Source organism: Dasypus novemcinctus, chromosome 4 (genome assembly GCF_030445035.2).
Source record: "Dasypus novemcinctus isolate mDasNov1 chromosome 4, mDasNov1.1.hap2, whole genome shotgun sequence".
Lineage (NCBI taxonomy): Eukaryota > Metazoa > Chordata > Mammalia > Cingulata > Dasypodidae > Dasypus > Dasypus novemcinctus.
The window spans coordinates 7045105-7058364 of record NC_080676.1 but is presented as its reverse complement, the minus strand read 5'-3'; the positions used below and the strand labels follow the sequence as shown (position 1 = coordinate 7058364).

General features: G+C 41.7%; 1 protein-coding gene across 7 annotated transcripts in view; it reads right to left on the bottom strand.

Annotated features, from left to right (window-relative positions):
- ARMC8 (armadillo repeat containing 8) overlaps window positions 1-10366 on the bottom strand; it is a 116959-nt gene extending 106593 nt beyond the window's left edge. For 3 of the 7 annotated variants that reach the window (XM_071214516.1, XM_058295020.2, XM_071214517.1), the window contains exon 1: window positions 10025-10338. Coding sequence is in view for 4 of the 7 variants with exons in the window: in XM_058295021.2 (XP_058151004.1) it covers window positions 10025-10069 (45 nt within the window). In the remaining 3 variants the exon portion in view is untranslated. Of the gene's footprint in view, window positions 1-10024 lie in introns of all 7 variants that reach the window. The other 4 variants (XM_058295018.2, XM_058295019.2, XM_058295022.2 and 1 more) reach the window with 2 other exon arrangements.
- Between the last annotated feature and the right edge of the window lie 2894 nt (window positions 10367-13260).

Sequence of the window (13260 nt, the reverse complement as noted above, 5' to 3'; positions counted from 1 at the left end):
AGACAATTCATTCATAATTCTTAGGAAATTGGGAAATTTTCCTTAGAGAGGAAAAAAAAATCTGCCTTCCTCTGGAACAACATGAAAAAAGCTGCCATCAACAAAGACTAACCTTTTACTTGCAGACCGCTATCAAGCCCTTCCTATGTACTCCAAAATTTCCACTTGCCTTTAAAAGGAGGAAAAGAAAGGAGAGAAAAGGGGAAAGGGAAAAAGAAAAGGAAAGGGAAAGGAAAGAAAAACCACCTAAGCACCATTTTAAACCCAAAATTTTGGTTTCTTTCTTTTTTTTTTTGGAATCTTGGTAAACTTCTGGTCCCATTAGAACTCAATCTGATTTAAAACATTCAATTATTTCACCCCTTCACGTAAGTATTTTTGAAACTATTTTTATCCTTAAATTTCTTCCTATGTGATTCATTCTTTGGTATTTCTAAAGGTTCACAGCACCCTATCACCCCAGACTAAACCAACCCCCCGCTTTTCTGTAGCATCCAGTACTCAACTTTGGAAAGTTTCTAAAATGTCATTTCACAATTCTGCTGGGTTTCATCAACGTAGAGAGTAACAAGCTTATGGCAACTGAAATTCCTAAAATATAACCTTCTTTAATTTCATAAATATAATCTAACCATGAAGATACTACCATATACATATTATATAAAAATTTTTAACCTACTTGGATAAGAGGCCACTTCAGCCTCTCAATAAAGACAGTAATCACACTTTACATAAGAGAAGTTATTAAGAAACAAACAGTAAATTAATTGATGCTCATAGCGTTTCAAAATAAATTAAGAGGTAAGGCGGTACATGAAAAAAACACACACACACTTTTTTTTATGTGGGAGTTTGTAGATCTGTTTGACACCAGCCTCTCATTCTGTTTTCCCATAATAAAAAATGACAAGCATGAAGAAAAAAATAAAACAAAACACGATAAGCATGGAACTAAAGACTATCTGCAGGATTCTTCCAGGCAAAGATTCCATCGTTTTACACTCATACAAAGTGGGGATTTTTTTTCCATAACAGAAAATCCAGAGCACAGTGGTATGAAAAGGGATGTAAAGAGTAGCTTTTATTTTTTCTGTAGCGTTCTGCATTCCTAATGTGATAATATGTTCTTATACTCCTTGTATAATTTTTTTTAATATCCCCCGCTTGTGGCTTTTTTGCGTGCTGTCTGCTCTGTGTCCATTCACTGTGCGTTCTTCTGTGTCTGTATTTATTTATTTCTCCTCCCCCCTTGCAGCTTGCTTACTATCTGCTCTTTGTGTCCATTTGCTGTGTGCTCTTCTGTGGTTTTTTTTTTTTCTTGTTTCCCTTTTATGTTGCGTCACCTTGCTCAGTAAGCTCTCTGCGGTGCCTCCGGGCTAGTGGGCTCTCTGTGGCGCTTTGCAGGCAGGGTAGCTCTTCCACAGCATGTGGGCGAGCCTGCCTTCACGAGGAGGCCTGGAGACACAAACCCAGGGCCTCCCATATGGTAGACGGGAGCCCAACTGATTGAGCCACAGCCGCTTCCCTCCTTGTATAATTTTAATAACTACTATCAACATGCTTTGGTGGTCACAAATTGGAAGCAATTTAGTATTCACGCTTCTAACTAGGCATTTCCAGTGTTCACCCTTTTTAAATATGGTACGAACCACAAAGAGTTATCCAGGTCTAGAGATCTTAAAGGTTTCTTCACAATATTAAATTCTATTCATTTACTGAGACTTCAGTTCCTTATTCTTCAGTGTAGATGAGAATGCCTGAACACTGAGGGTCAAGAAGAGATCTCTCCAGATAAGAGTAAATGAACAAAGAATCTGTGATGCAAAACAGCATTACCTAAAAGTCCGAGGGAGCAAGAACCATCTCTGAAAGGCACGAAAGAATGACAAGACTTATGAGAATTTTACAAAAATTTCAATATTCTCTGGGTTAACTCAGGCTCATTTAGAAGCCTCCCAAGATCAATAGATAGCCAAGGAAATCCACTGGGATGCATTTAAAGGCCTACTTTTCAATCTGAAATAATGTTAGAGTCAGGCTATTCAGACATGGGTGCAGTATTGTCCTGGACCATAAGAAAAGTCGGAATTATTATTCAAGGCTGCAATCATGTAATGACTTAGAGCTCCTGAGTACCACTTTTCATCTTTCATGGTAAGTCCAGAAGAGGTTTTGTCCTGACAGGCCAGAGCTGCCTCCAGATTAAAAGGGCCTTATTTGCTTCAGAGGGCTTATTTTCTTAGAGACAACATCCTGGCCTTGGAGCTATCCATGGTGCTTGACTCAGATTCAGACCTCAGCCTGCAGCTAAGAGTTGATGCCTAAGATTTCCCATTATAGTACAGCTTGGGATCTGTCTGACGTATTGCACTGCTCAGGGTTGGTCTGGCTTGTCATCCACACTGTGGCCTGTAACAACCATGCCAATATCATGGGCCACTTCCAATCTCTGTCTATCCCACTTGGCCTGTGCACAAACCCACAAGTGCCTTACTAAGACTTACACAAATCCTAGGTTGGCTCTCAAGCTAAACCAGCTCTGCAGCTAGGCCTGCTACACCTCCTGCTACACGAAGCCCTTCTCTGGACCCAGAACACCTTCAGGGAGATCACTGACATACTTTGGGCAAGAGATTATGGCTCTTCAGAGACGAGTTCCCCACATGGTACCCTACATGAGTTTTAAAACTTTGTTACAAATTTTTCCACTCCAAAATGCTTTAAAATGAATTTTATTTCTTATATATGTTTTTGTGACTGGTTGACATTGGAATGGTAAAGTAAAGGAGTTATTAACCTAGGACTGAAATGTAAGTTTCAAGGAATCTAAGAATCCCTCTATATTATATGTCTTTTTAGGCATATGTATGCTTTTCTGGATAAAAGAGTATCAAAAACCCTATCCTTAAAAGGTTAAAAATCACTGATCCATATGACGATGACTCCTAAATACTCCTCACCACTCCAGAGCTAAGTACTCAATCTTTATATCCCATTGCCTATTAGACTACTCTAAATGGATGTTCTGAGAACTTTTCAAAATCAACATGTCCAAAACTAAATCCATTTTTACTCCTCATTCCCCTAACATATTCATCTCTTGATCCTCAGATCTCAGTAGATGATATCACCTAGGTGCAAAGGTAAAAACCCTGGGAATCATGCTTGACTCTTTCCTCTTCCTTATTCGCTCCTTATCCAATCAGTCACCACTTAAAGTTTTTTGACAACCCAACATATTCTTTAATACATTCTTTTTTTTTTTTAAGATTTATTTTTTTATTTATTTCTCTCCCCTTCCCCCCCAGTTGTCTGCTCTCTGTGTCCATTTGTTGTGTGTTCTTCTGTGACCGCTTCTATCCTTATCAGCGGCACCTTGTTTCTTTTTGTTGCGTCATCTTGTTGTGTCAGCTCTCCGTGTGTGCGGTGCTATTTTTGGGCAGGCTGCACTTTCTTTCGCACTGGGCAGCTCTCTTACGGGGCATGCTCCTTGGACGTGGGGGTCACTCCTTGTGCGTGGGGCTCCCCTACGCAGGGGACACCCCTGCATGTCAGGGCACTCCTAGTGTGCATCAGCACTGCGCATTGGCCAGCTCCACAGGAGTCAAGAAGGCCCAGGGTTTAAACTGTGGACCTCCCATGTGGTAGGCGAATGCCCTATCCATTGGGCCAAGTCCGCTTCCCTCTTTAATACATTCTTGAGGCAAAAGAAGCATGTGTTCTATAATCAACTTCCAGTTAGTAAGGATCTCAAAGTATTAATAGATCCTAAAGGCTGGAAAGTTACCACTGGACCACAACCTTTCATTCTTAACAGAAAGCATAACACTATCTCATCATTCCCCCAATAACTCTATTATAAGAATATGCCAGAGAACACAGCTCTTTATTCTGATTTTATGCAACAAGGTGAAAATGGTTTTCCTTTATCAAAGTGACAAGGGTGGGCTGTCCATATAAAACAATTTTTTTGGAGTTATCTTTAATTCCTATCTAATAGTTCCAGTGATCATAAGCAGTACTGCTCAGTGAAGGCAGCTTTTCTCCAATTCCCAAGAAGTAGCAGGAATTTTCTTTTATCTGATAATACCATATCTTTACCCAGAAGCCAAGATGACAGGTAGCACTGCAAAACAATTGTCAAATCAGCAATCAAAAGATAAGAGTCAAAAATAAAAGAAAAAAAAATACACACAAAAAAAGATATGAGTCAGAATCACTGGAATCCCTGGCTTCTGGCACTAGGTATTTAAAATGGCATGAGAATGGGAGGTCACAGGATGGCTAGATCTCCAGGTAAAATGTGAACGCTCTACACTAACAAGTTTCTGATTCTTGATAAAGTTTAAAAGAGTTCTTGAGCACTCACTGTCTGAATTCACCTAACAATCTTTCTTTATGACACAGTAAAATGTCATGAAACATATACAATGAGTATTTCCCATTCTTTACCATTACCACAAAGATTAAGAAGTTCATACCAATTACTTTCTTTTAGGACTAACTTCTGACATACCTTGTGCTTACTGGTACTTTGTAAACTAGCAGCAAACTTTAAAATGTGCTGGCTCAGATCTTATTTTTAATTTATTACTAAAAGCCAAAGGAGGTCAAATTTATGCCTATAAGACAATCAAGTTTAAGCTCACAGAAAAATGTTCTCTAGTTATTGTCAGTTATCCATGTAAGAGAGCAAATCAATATACAGCTACAGGCAAGGACAACAAGATGCTCATCATCATGAAGAACAGGGGGGAAAATCAAGGAATATCTAGGGAATAGTCTATGGAATTCTAATAACTGATTGTCAAAAAAAAAGGCATAATAGCTCTTGTGAAAAGATTATAACGAAGGTAATTAAAATTAACAAGCACTTTAGCTATTTATATCAGTCTATGGTGTGATTTCAAGGCATTTTATTATGTTGTCTATCTGATACCTTTAGAAAATGACCAAAGTAAAATGAAGTCATCCTCTTAACAGGATCTTTCACAGAGCTTTTTTTTTTTTAATTAAGCCCAATTTATCAATATTTTCCTTTATAGGTCATACTTTTGGTGTTATATCTAATAAGAACTCTTCACCAAGTCCTATGTTCTGTAGATTTCCTCCTGTTACTTTTCAAGTTTTAATTTTGTGCTTTACAATTAAATCTATGATTCATTTTTGAGTTAATTTTTATATAAGGAGTGAGGTTTAGGTCAAGATTCATTTTTTGCCTATGGTTAAGTGAATGAAAACACAAGCTAAAGGCTTGGGGAAAATATTTGCAAAGTACCTATCTTATAAAGGACTCATATCTAGAATATATAAAGAGCTCTCAAAACAGTAAAAAAGCAAATAATCCTACTAGAAAAGGGCCAAAGGAAATGAAGAGACAATTCACCAAAGAAGATACATGGATAGCATATAAGCAATAAAAAATTTTCAACATTAGTAATCATTAGGGAAAAGCATATTAAGACCATGATAAGATATCACTACACACCCATTACAACAGCTGGAATAAAAAAATTTGACAATACCAAAAGCTGGTGAGGATGTGGAGAAACTGGATCTCTCACACATTGTTGATGGGAATGTAAAATAGTACAGTCTCTATGGAAAATAATTTAACAGTTTCTTTAAAACTTTAAGCGAAAATTTACCATATGGGGGAGCGGTTGTGGCTCAACTGATAGAGCGTCTGCCTACCACATAAGAGATCCAGAGTTCGGTACCCAGGGCCTCCTGACCTGTGTGGTGAGCTGGCCCATGTGTAGTACAGCTGCGTGCAAGGAGTGTCGCACCACGCAGGAGTGTCCCCAACGTAGGGGTTCCCCATGCACAAAGAGTGCTCCCCGCAAGGAGAGCCACCCCACGCGAAAAAAGCGCAGCCCACCCAGAAGTGGCGCCACACACATGGAGAGCTGATGCAGCAAGATGATGCAACAAAAAAAGGGACAGCTTCCAGGTATCTCATGACAAGAATGCAAGTGGACACAGAAGAACACACAGCAAATGGACACAGAGAGCAGACAATAATAGGGGGAAGGGAGAGAAATAAATAAAATAAATGTTTAAAAAAAAAATTTACCGTATGACCAAGCAATTGTACTCCTGGGCATTTATTTCAGAAATATGAATACTTAGGTCCATATAAAAACCTGAACATGATTATTATAGTTATTTGCAATAGTCAAAAACTGGAAACAACCAAAATGTCCTAAAACAGGTGAATGATTAAACAAGTTGTTGTATGTCCATACCATGGAAAGCTACCAAGCAATAAAAAGGAACAAATCACTGATAGATGCAACATGTATCCCAAAAGCATTATTCTGAGTGACAGAAACCAATAACAAAAAGTCACATATGTATGACGCCATTTATGAAATATTATCAAAAGTGACAAAATCAAAGAGATGGAGAAAAGATAAGTGGTTGCTAGGAGTATTAGACGTGGTGGTTGGGGATAGGTATGACAATAAAAGGATAGCATTAAGGAGATCTTTGTGGTGATGGAACAGTTCTGTATCTTGACTGCAGTGATGGTACATGAATATACATGTTTTGATAAAATGATACAGAACGATATACACTATATACCAATATCAAAATCCTGGTTTTGAGACTGTACTATAGTACTGTAAGATGTAACCAATGGGAGAAACCGGGTGAAGAGTACATAGGGACATCTGTGTACTATCTTTACAACTTTCTATGAATCTGCAACTATTTCAAAATAAATAAGGTTCTAAAAATTCAACCAATGTAAAATAATCCATAAATTCTGGAAACACGGAAGAATTTATAAAATTTTTTAAAAGGGTAAAGCTGTCATGCCAAGTACAAACCAAAGAGGGGTACAGTGCTCAAGGTACAGTCTAGAAAGAGAGCGGGAGAGTTTGTTGAACTCCCCAAAACAATTCAATCAAATATTTATTGACTGTAAGACATAGTGCTAAAGTAGTAATTTGGATTAAAAAGAATAAAATGTCAAGCACTTACCTTTAAATTAATTTACTCTCTGAGAAGGTAAGATGGAATAATTATTAAAAGCCTCAGGGCCTCTGCAATAGCAATTCCCCTGGCCTAAAAACACTCTTCTATTACTTCTAGTTAGCTCCTTCTCATATTTCAACTCTCGGCTCAGTGTAACTTCTTCAGGAAACCATTCCTTCTTCTCCCCATTGTGCCCCACATTAAATCAAGATCCTTTATTACATGCTGTCACAGCACCTTTATTTTTCTGACATAGCACTAATCACCATTCACAAACAAACTAATGTGTGATTATTTGATACCTACTCTCTTCAACAGGCTATAAACTCCAAAAGGGCAGAGACAGGTCTTTATAACTCACCAATGTATTCCCAGAGCCCAATGCTAAGCCTAGCAAATGAGAGAAGCTCAAAATAAATACATAGGTATCCATTTAAAGCTAAATTGATTTGTACAAATATGTGGGCAGACAGTAAGGGTTACTGGGGCTTGGAAGAAGTCAAAATCACTTCAAAGAAAGCCAATTTCTAAGAAATAGGAGGTTTATGCAAAGGATACTCTTAAATCCAAAGCCAAATATGAACTTCAGCTTTTTGGCAATAGGAACCCACTAAAGAACTGAAAACAGTGAAGTGGTATGTACAAAATTTTCTTTAGGGAAATTAACATGGATAATAGACTTGAACTGAGAGGTAAGACACTAGAGGCAATAAAAATTATTGCAAGGACACTGTGGTAGTGCTGGCACAAAATGATAAGGTCTGAGAGTAGGCATGAGAACAGAAAGATATGAGAAACACTAAGAATGAAGAAACAGCAGACTTTAATGACTGATTAGACATAGGGCCATGAGAAAGGGAAGAGTTAAAGATGATTCAGAAGATTTAAAAGTGAGTGAGCAGTATAAGATAGTACCATTAACAGAAATGGGAAGTCATAACTAAGTCCTTCTATCAGGAGAAGGAATGTGTTTTGTTGCAAGTGCTGGGTGACATCCACACAACTGCAGATGTGAGATTAGATGCAGGAGAAGTAGATGTGTTGAGTCAGTCACAGTTAGGGCCAGGAGAGAGAATGAGAGCCCTCAGGGAGAAGGTTCAAATGCCTTGGATGAAATCCTTTAAAACTATATTATTTCCTTTTTGTTCAAATTATGTTTACTAAGCTCCTTGAAGACTGATTCCATCTTTGAATTCCCCTAAAGTAGACAATACAGGGCTTTGTACCCAACTGGTACACAATAAGCTTATTAAAGGAATGAATTATTCAAGATAATTTCTGATAACTATTTCCTGCTCCATTTGCACTTTGTACTCCAAAAAGTGGTGCCCTGGATAGCATTTTGAAAGTACAACCTTCACTTTAAATTAGTAAAATCAGTTCTGACACAAGTCAGCACATAAGTTTGACAGTTTAAGTCATTTATCCAAGGCTCTGGTTTCCCAAGGTTCTAAGACTGAAAAACCAGGAAATGACTTTGGACTGTGCCCCCAGTGAGACCAGGGTTACCGCAAATCCCAACTAGAAGTAAAGAATACTCTTCAAGAAGATTCTGAATAAAATTAAACAGGACATGTTATTTACTGAAGAAATGAAAAGAAATTTTTCAATCATATGTACTATACTAATTAACAATGAAAAGAAGTAAAGAACCTTCAGGTAAATTGAAGGATGGATAACTGAAATCTAAATGAAATAATTAAAGGGGAACTGAGGACACCCCCCTTTTTTAGAACACTATGAGAGAAACGTCACTGGTCTGCTCTCCCATAAAAGATTCCTGGGTATACGGTCAGAGGTAGAGTAATGGGTTAATCTGATTCAATATTTAGGTGAACAGTTTTTCCCCAGTTGCTGTTTAAGGAAAAGGTACTGCTAAAGTGATTCAGGGGATAAGATTGTTGACAGGACTCCAAATTATTATTTCATTATTAAGGCTTTTTGAGGTTGCAGTATACCATACTGTTCTAATTCAGAATCATAAATGTCCTTGGAGCTTTCAGACAGGTATGTTTGTGGGAGAAGTCAGGAAAGAGGGGGAAAAAAATCGGCTGGAGTCACAAACTCTAGGAATATATATAGATGACTGCTGTCAGATTCCAACTACCCTCTCAGTATCAGAGTGGCTTCCAGCCACAAGTCGAAAATACCGTCAACCAAACATTGCCTACTTGTTTCCAACAACAGCAAATGGATCACAGGTAGACCGACCATTCTCAGCGCCGGTCTCGAGACAGCTCGAATCGGTTGCAAAACCCTTTTAAGTTATCTACTGTTAACTTTCATCCCTGGTCCTGGATCTCTCAAGAACAACACGGTGAAAGTCTTTATTCTTAATCTTTTTAAAAGACTAGGTATGACTTCTTGGCACGGCAATATGTTCTCTCTTTTTAATAAGAGGGAAATCTTGCTTTCTCAATGTCTGCCTCCCCTAAAAGAAAAAAAAAAAAAAAAGCCTGGAACTAGGAACGTGCAGTTCCCTTTCAACAGAACCGAGACCTCCTGAGCAAAGTGGCTTAAATAACCGCACGCCCTAAGAGAAGTCGCGGCTGAGGGGAGTCGCGCTGCCATGAGGCCAGCAGCTCCCGCCGCAGCCCGGGGTCGGCCGCCGCCCGCGACGGGGGCGACACACACCTGGGCGGGCAGCCGGGAGGCCGCAGGGGGCGGGCGGGGAGCCCAGGAGCCCGCACCCCCGCCTGCCGGAGCCTCGGGACGGAGCCCGCCGCCCCACGGCAGCGCGCGGCCAAGAGCCAGGCTCCGAGAAGCGCGAGCCGCGCCGCCGCGCGAGCCCACCCGGCCCGCCCGCGCACGCCGCCCCGGGAAGCCGCACGAGTGCGAGCCCCGGAAGTCGGAGGCGTCTCAGGCTCGGCCGGGGTCGCGTCTGCCCCAACGGCTCGCCCTCCCTCACTGCCCGACCCCAGGCTGAGGCCGGAGGCCGCCCCAGAGGGTGGTGCCCGGGAGGAGCGCCAAAAGCGCGTGGGGAAACGGTGCGGGACGGCCCGGCGCCCGCACAGGCGGGCGAGCGCAGCGGGTCACTCACCGAAAGGACGCTCATGCGGATTGGGGTCTCCAACAAGCACGCCATCTTGAGCCTTCCCACCCGGCTCCTGCCGGCGCCGGCGCGGGGGCCGGCACTTTCGACAGCGAACTCTCGGGCCAATGGCAGTCACCTCTGCAGAAAGTCCGGCGGAGAGACGAGCCCTGGCCACGCTCCGGACGCCGCTGAGGTACCAGAGGGGCGGAAGAAGGGAGCGCAAAGGGAAATCGCACGAGGAACCTCCTTACGAATCGCCCTTTCAGAAACAGCAGCTACTCTTCAGCCTGGGTTAGAGGTGGGCGCGGGCAGCGGTTTCCGCATGCGCAAAGGAGATCCGTCGACCCCACCTGGCGCTGGCGGGGGGCGGAGCCTCGGGGGCGGAGCCTGGCTCCGGGGCTGTGACCCGCCCGGCCTGCGCTCGTTGTACTGCAGGCGCTCGGCTGTCCCCGTGCCGGGACGCTGGCGTTTGGAGTCACGTACATAGGTTGAAGGGCGCGTATACGTTCTTTCTCTCACTCGGTCTTTGCCCCAAACCTCCAGTGTCTTGATATCTCCATTTTACAGGTGGAGAAACTGTGGCTCAGCCAAAGCTTTTAACCGGCTGTGTGCCTGAGGTTGCCTAGCAGAACCGGACAGCAGAACCCGGTTTTCTGCCACCAGAAAGAGTCGGTGTTTCACCACTCAAGGCAGAAGGGCGACCTGCCTTAGCAGTGTGTCTGCCTGGCCTGTTCTGGTGTAGCGTTAGGAATGCCTGGGTTTCATCAGAATAGCTTTCTAGTTCTGCAGGCTTGCCCTGGACAAGTCTAAACCATGATGATGGAAAAGTCCCATCCCAAAATACAGGGAGTATCTACACCTACAAGCAAAACAGTTCCTTCCTCTGCCCCGTAATATCACATTTCCCACGCAGCCTGAAGCCATCAAATTGGACACCATCCCAAATCCCTCAAGACTGAGGAACGAACAAACACAAGGTGGGACTGTAACCACAGACCAGAGTACATTTACTATTGTAGTTATTCTCTTGTGTTCACGAAGAACTCATAACATTGAGTTATGGGATGGGGATGGGGGGGAGTATATAGGTCAAGGGTTCTGGACCAGGGGTCCTCAGAAAGATTTCAGGAGATCGGTGAGCTTAAATTAATTTTGAGTAATTCTAAAGTTTAATTTAAAGACATGCCAATGCAAGTATCGTGAAACTCTTAGCCCCTACATTTGGAGGAGTTCATCATTTTCACCTGACTGGCAGAGGGGTCCATGGAACAAAAAAGATTAAGAACCCATGGAACAGGTGGAACACAAAGCATTTTGGGGGCAGTAAAGTTGTTCTGTATGATACTACAGTGACACGTGACATTATTCATTTGTCAAAGCCTGTAAAACTGTACAGCACAAAGTGTAAACCATAGTATAAACCAGAGACTTTGGTTAGTAGCAATGCTTCGATATTAACAATTGTAACAAACATACCACACTAATGTGAGATGTTAATAATAGGGGAAACTGTGTGTCTGGGTATGGAGGGGTTATATGGTAATTCCCTATACTTTCGGTAATTTTTCTGTAAATCTAAAACTTCTCTAAAAATAAAGTTTCTTACTAGATTTTGTCATTAGATATGTAAAAAAGAATGCCTGGATTTAATCCTTGCAGTTTCACTTAGCAGCAGCGTTACCTTGGGCAAGTAAGCCTCTTTACCCTTGTTTCCTCTCCTGTGAGGATAAGTGTTATGAGGAGAGAAGAGTCGATAAATGGGAGTCACTTAGCACATTCCTGCAACACAGAAAGTTCTATCTGTGTGTAAGCATTTCCTCAGTGGGAAAAATGGGGGCAAATATCTGAATAACTCACACTAAAAAGCTCTGGTAACTGAAGCCACTCAAAACTATGCTCCTACTTATATTTTCTGATGATTAATTCAGCTCTCCCACTCTGTTTTATTGTGTGAACAATACTGCCCTTGACTTGGCTGTTCAGGTTTCACCTTAGACCTACTCACAGCCAGTAAGGTTTTCATAGAAGGTTGCAATGCACCTATTCCATTAACTCTCTTCCATTTTCATCACCACTGCTAATTCTGACACAACTTTTCCCCTGGACTAGAGCAACAGCCTTCCCACGGGTCTGGTAGCCTCTAGCGTTTTTTTCACTTTGCTCTTCACTGCTTTCCTATCTTTCCCCCATAATTCATTTCTAAATTTATTGTAATATTTATCACCCTTACTTATGGGTCTGTGATTTCCAATAAACCACAAGTTCCTGAAAAGGAGGAATTTCATCTTAGGTTTTCCTTCTTCTATTACATATTTCTCTTTAAAGCCAATTTCTTCTCATTTAAAAAATTTAGCCTCATCCCTAACTATAATAAGGTTTGTTGTGTTACTTATTATTTTATTGTAGTACATATGAACAGAAATGCATAACCACAAAAAGTGTAACTGTCCATCTGGGTACCACCTAAAATGTTATCTTGTACTGCATACCACAACAAAGGAAAACATATTCTTTACATAGAACATGTGGAGGTAGCAGTTGTATTTTCAATTAACATTTGTATGATACAGAGTCTTTACAGCTGTATTTGACCCACACTCTATCCATTAGCTTGAGCAATATATCTTCCACAAAGCCCTGTTAGGAGTGTAAGTAACATGACCCTCCCTCCCCATCGTGTCTTCATGCTTCACTCTAGTCTTGCTGCATCTGCAACAATATTTTGTAATTGTTTACTTGTTTTTCCATTATACATTTCTGAACAGACACTCAGAATTTTATCTTCTAGGTCCTTCTCTCAGGCATAACATAGACTAGTCACTTAATAAATGCTTGACTTTTATTAATGCACGTCCTGGGGCAAAGATTTGGGTACAGATCGTTTATTTGGGAAGTGCTTCCAGGGAACAGAATTGATGGGTCAAGAAGAATAAGAAGGGAAGCAGACTTGGCCCAATGGATAGGGCGTCCGTCTACCACATGGGAGGTCTGCGGTTCAAACCCCGGGCCTCCTTGACCCGTGTGGAGCTGGCCCATGCGCAATGCTGATGCGCGCAAGGAGTGCCCTGCCACGCAGGGCTGTCCCTGCGTAGGGGAGCCCCACGCACAAGGAGTGCATCCCATAAGGAGAGCCGCCCAGCGCTAAAGAAAGTGCAGCCTGCCCAGGAATGGCGCCGCACACAGGGAGAGCTGACACAGCAAGATGATGCAACAAAGAGAGACACAGATTCCTGGTGCTGCTA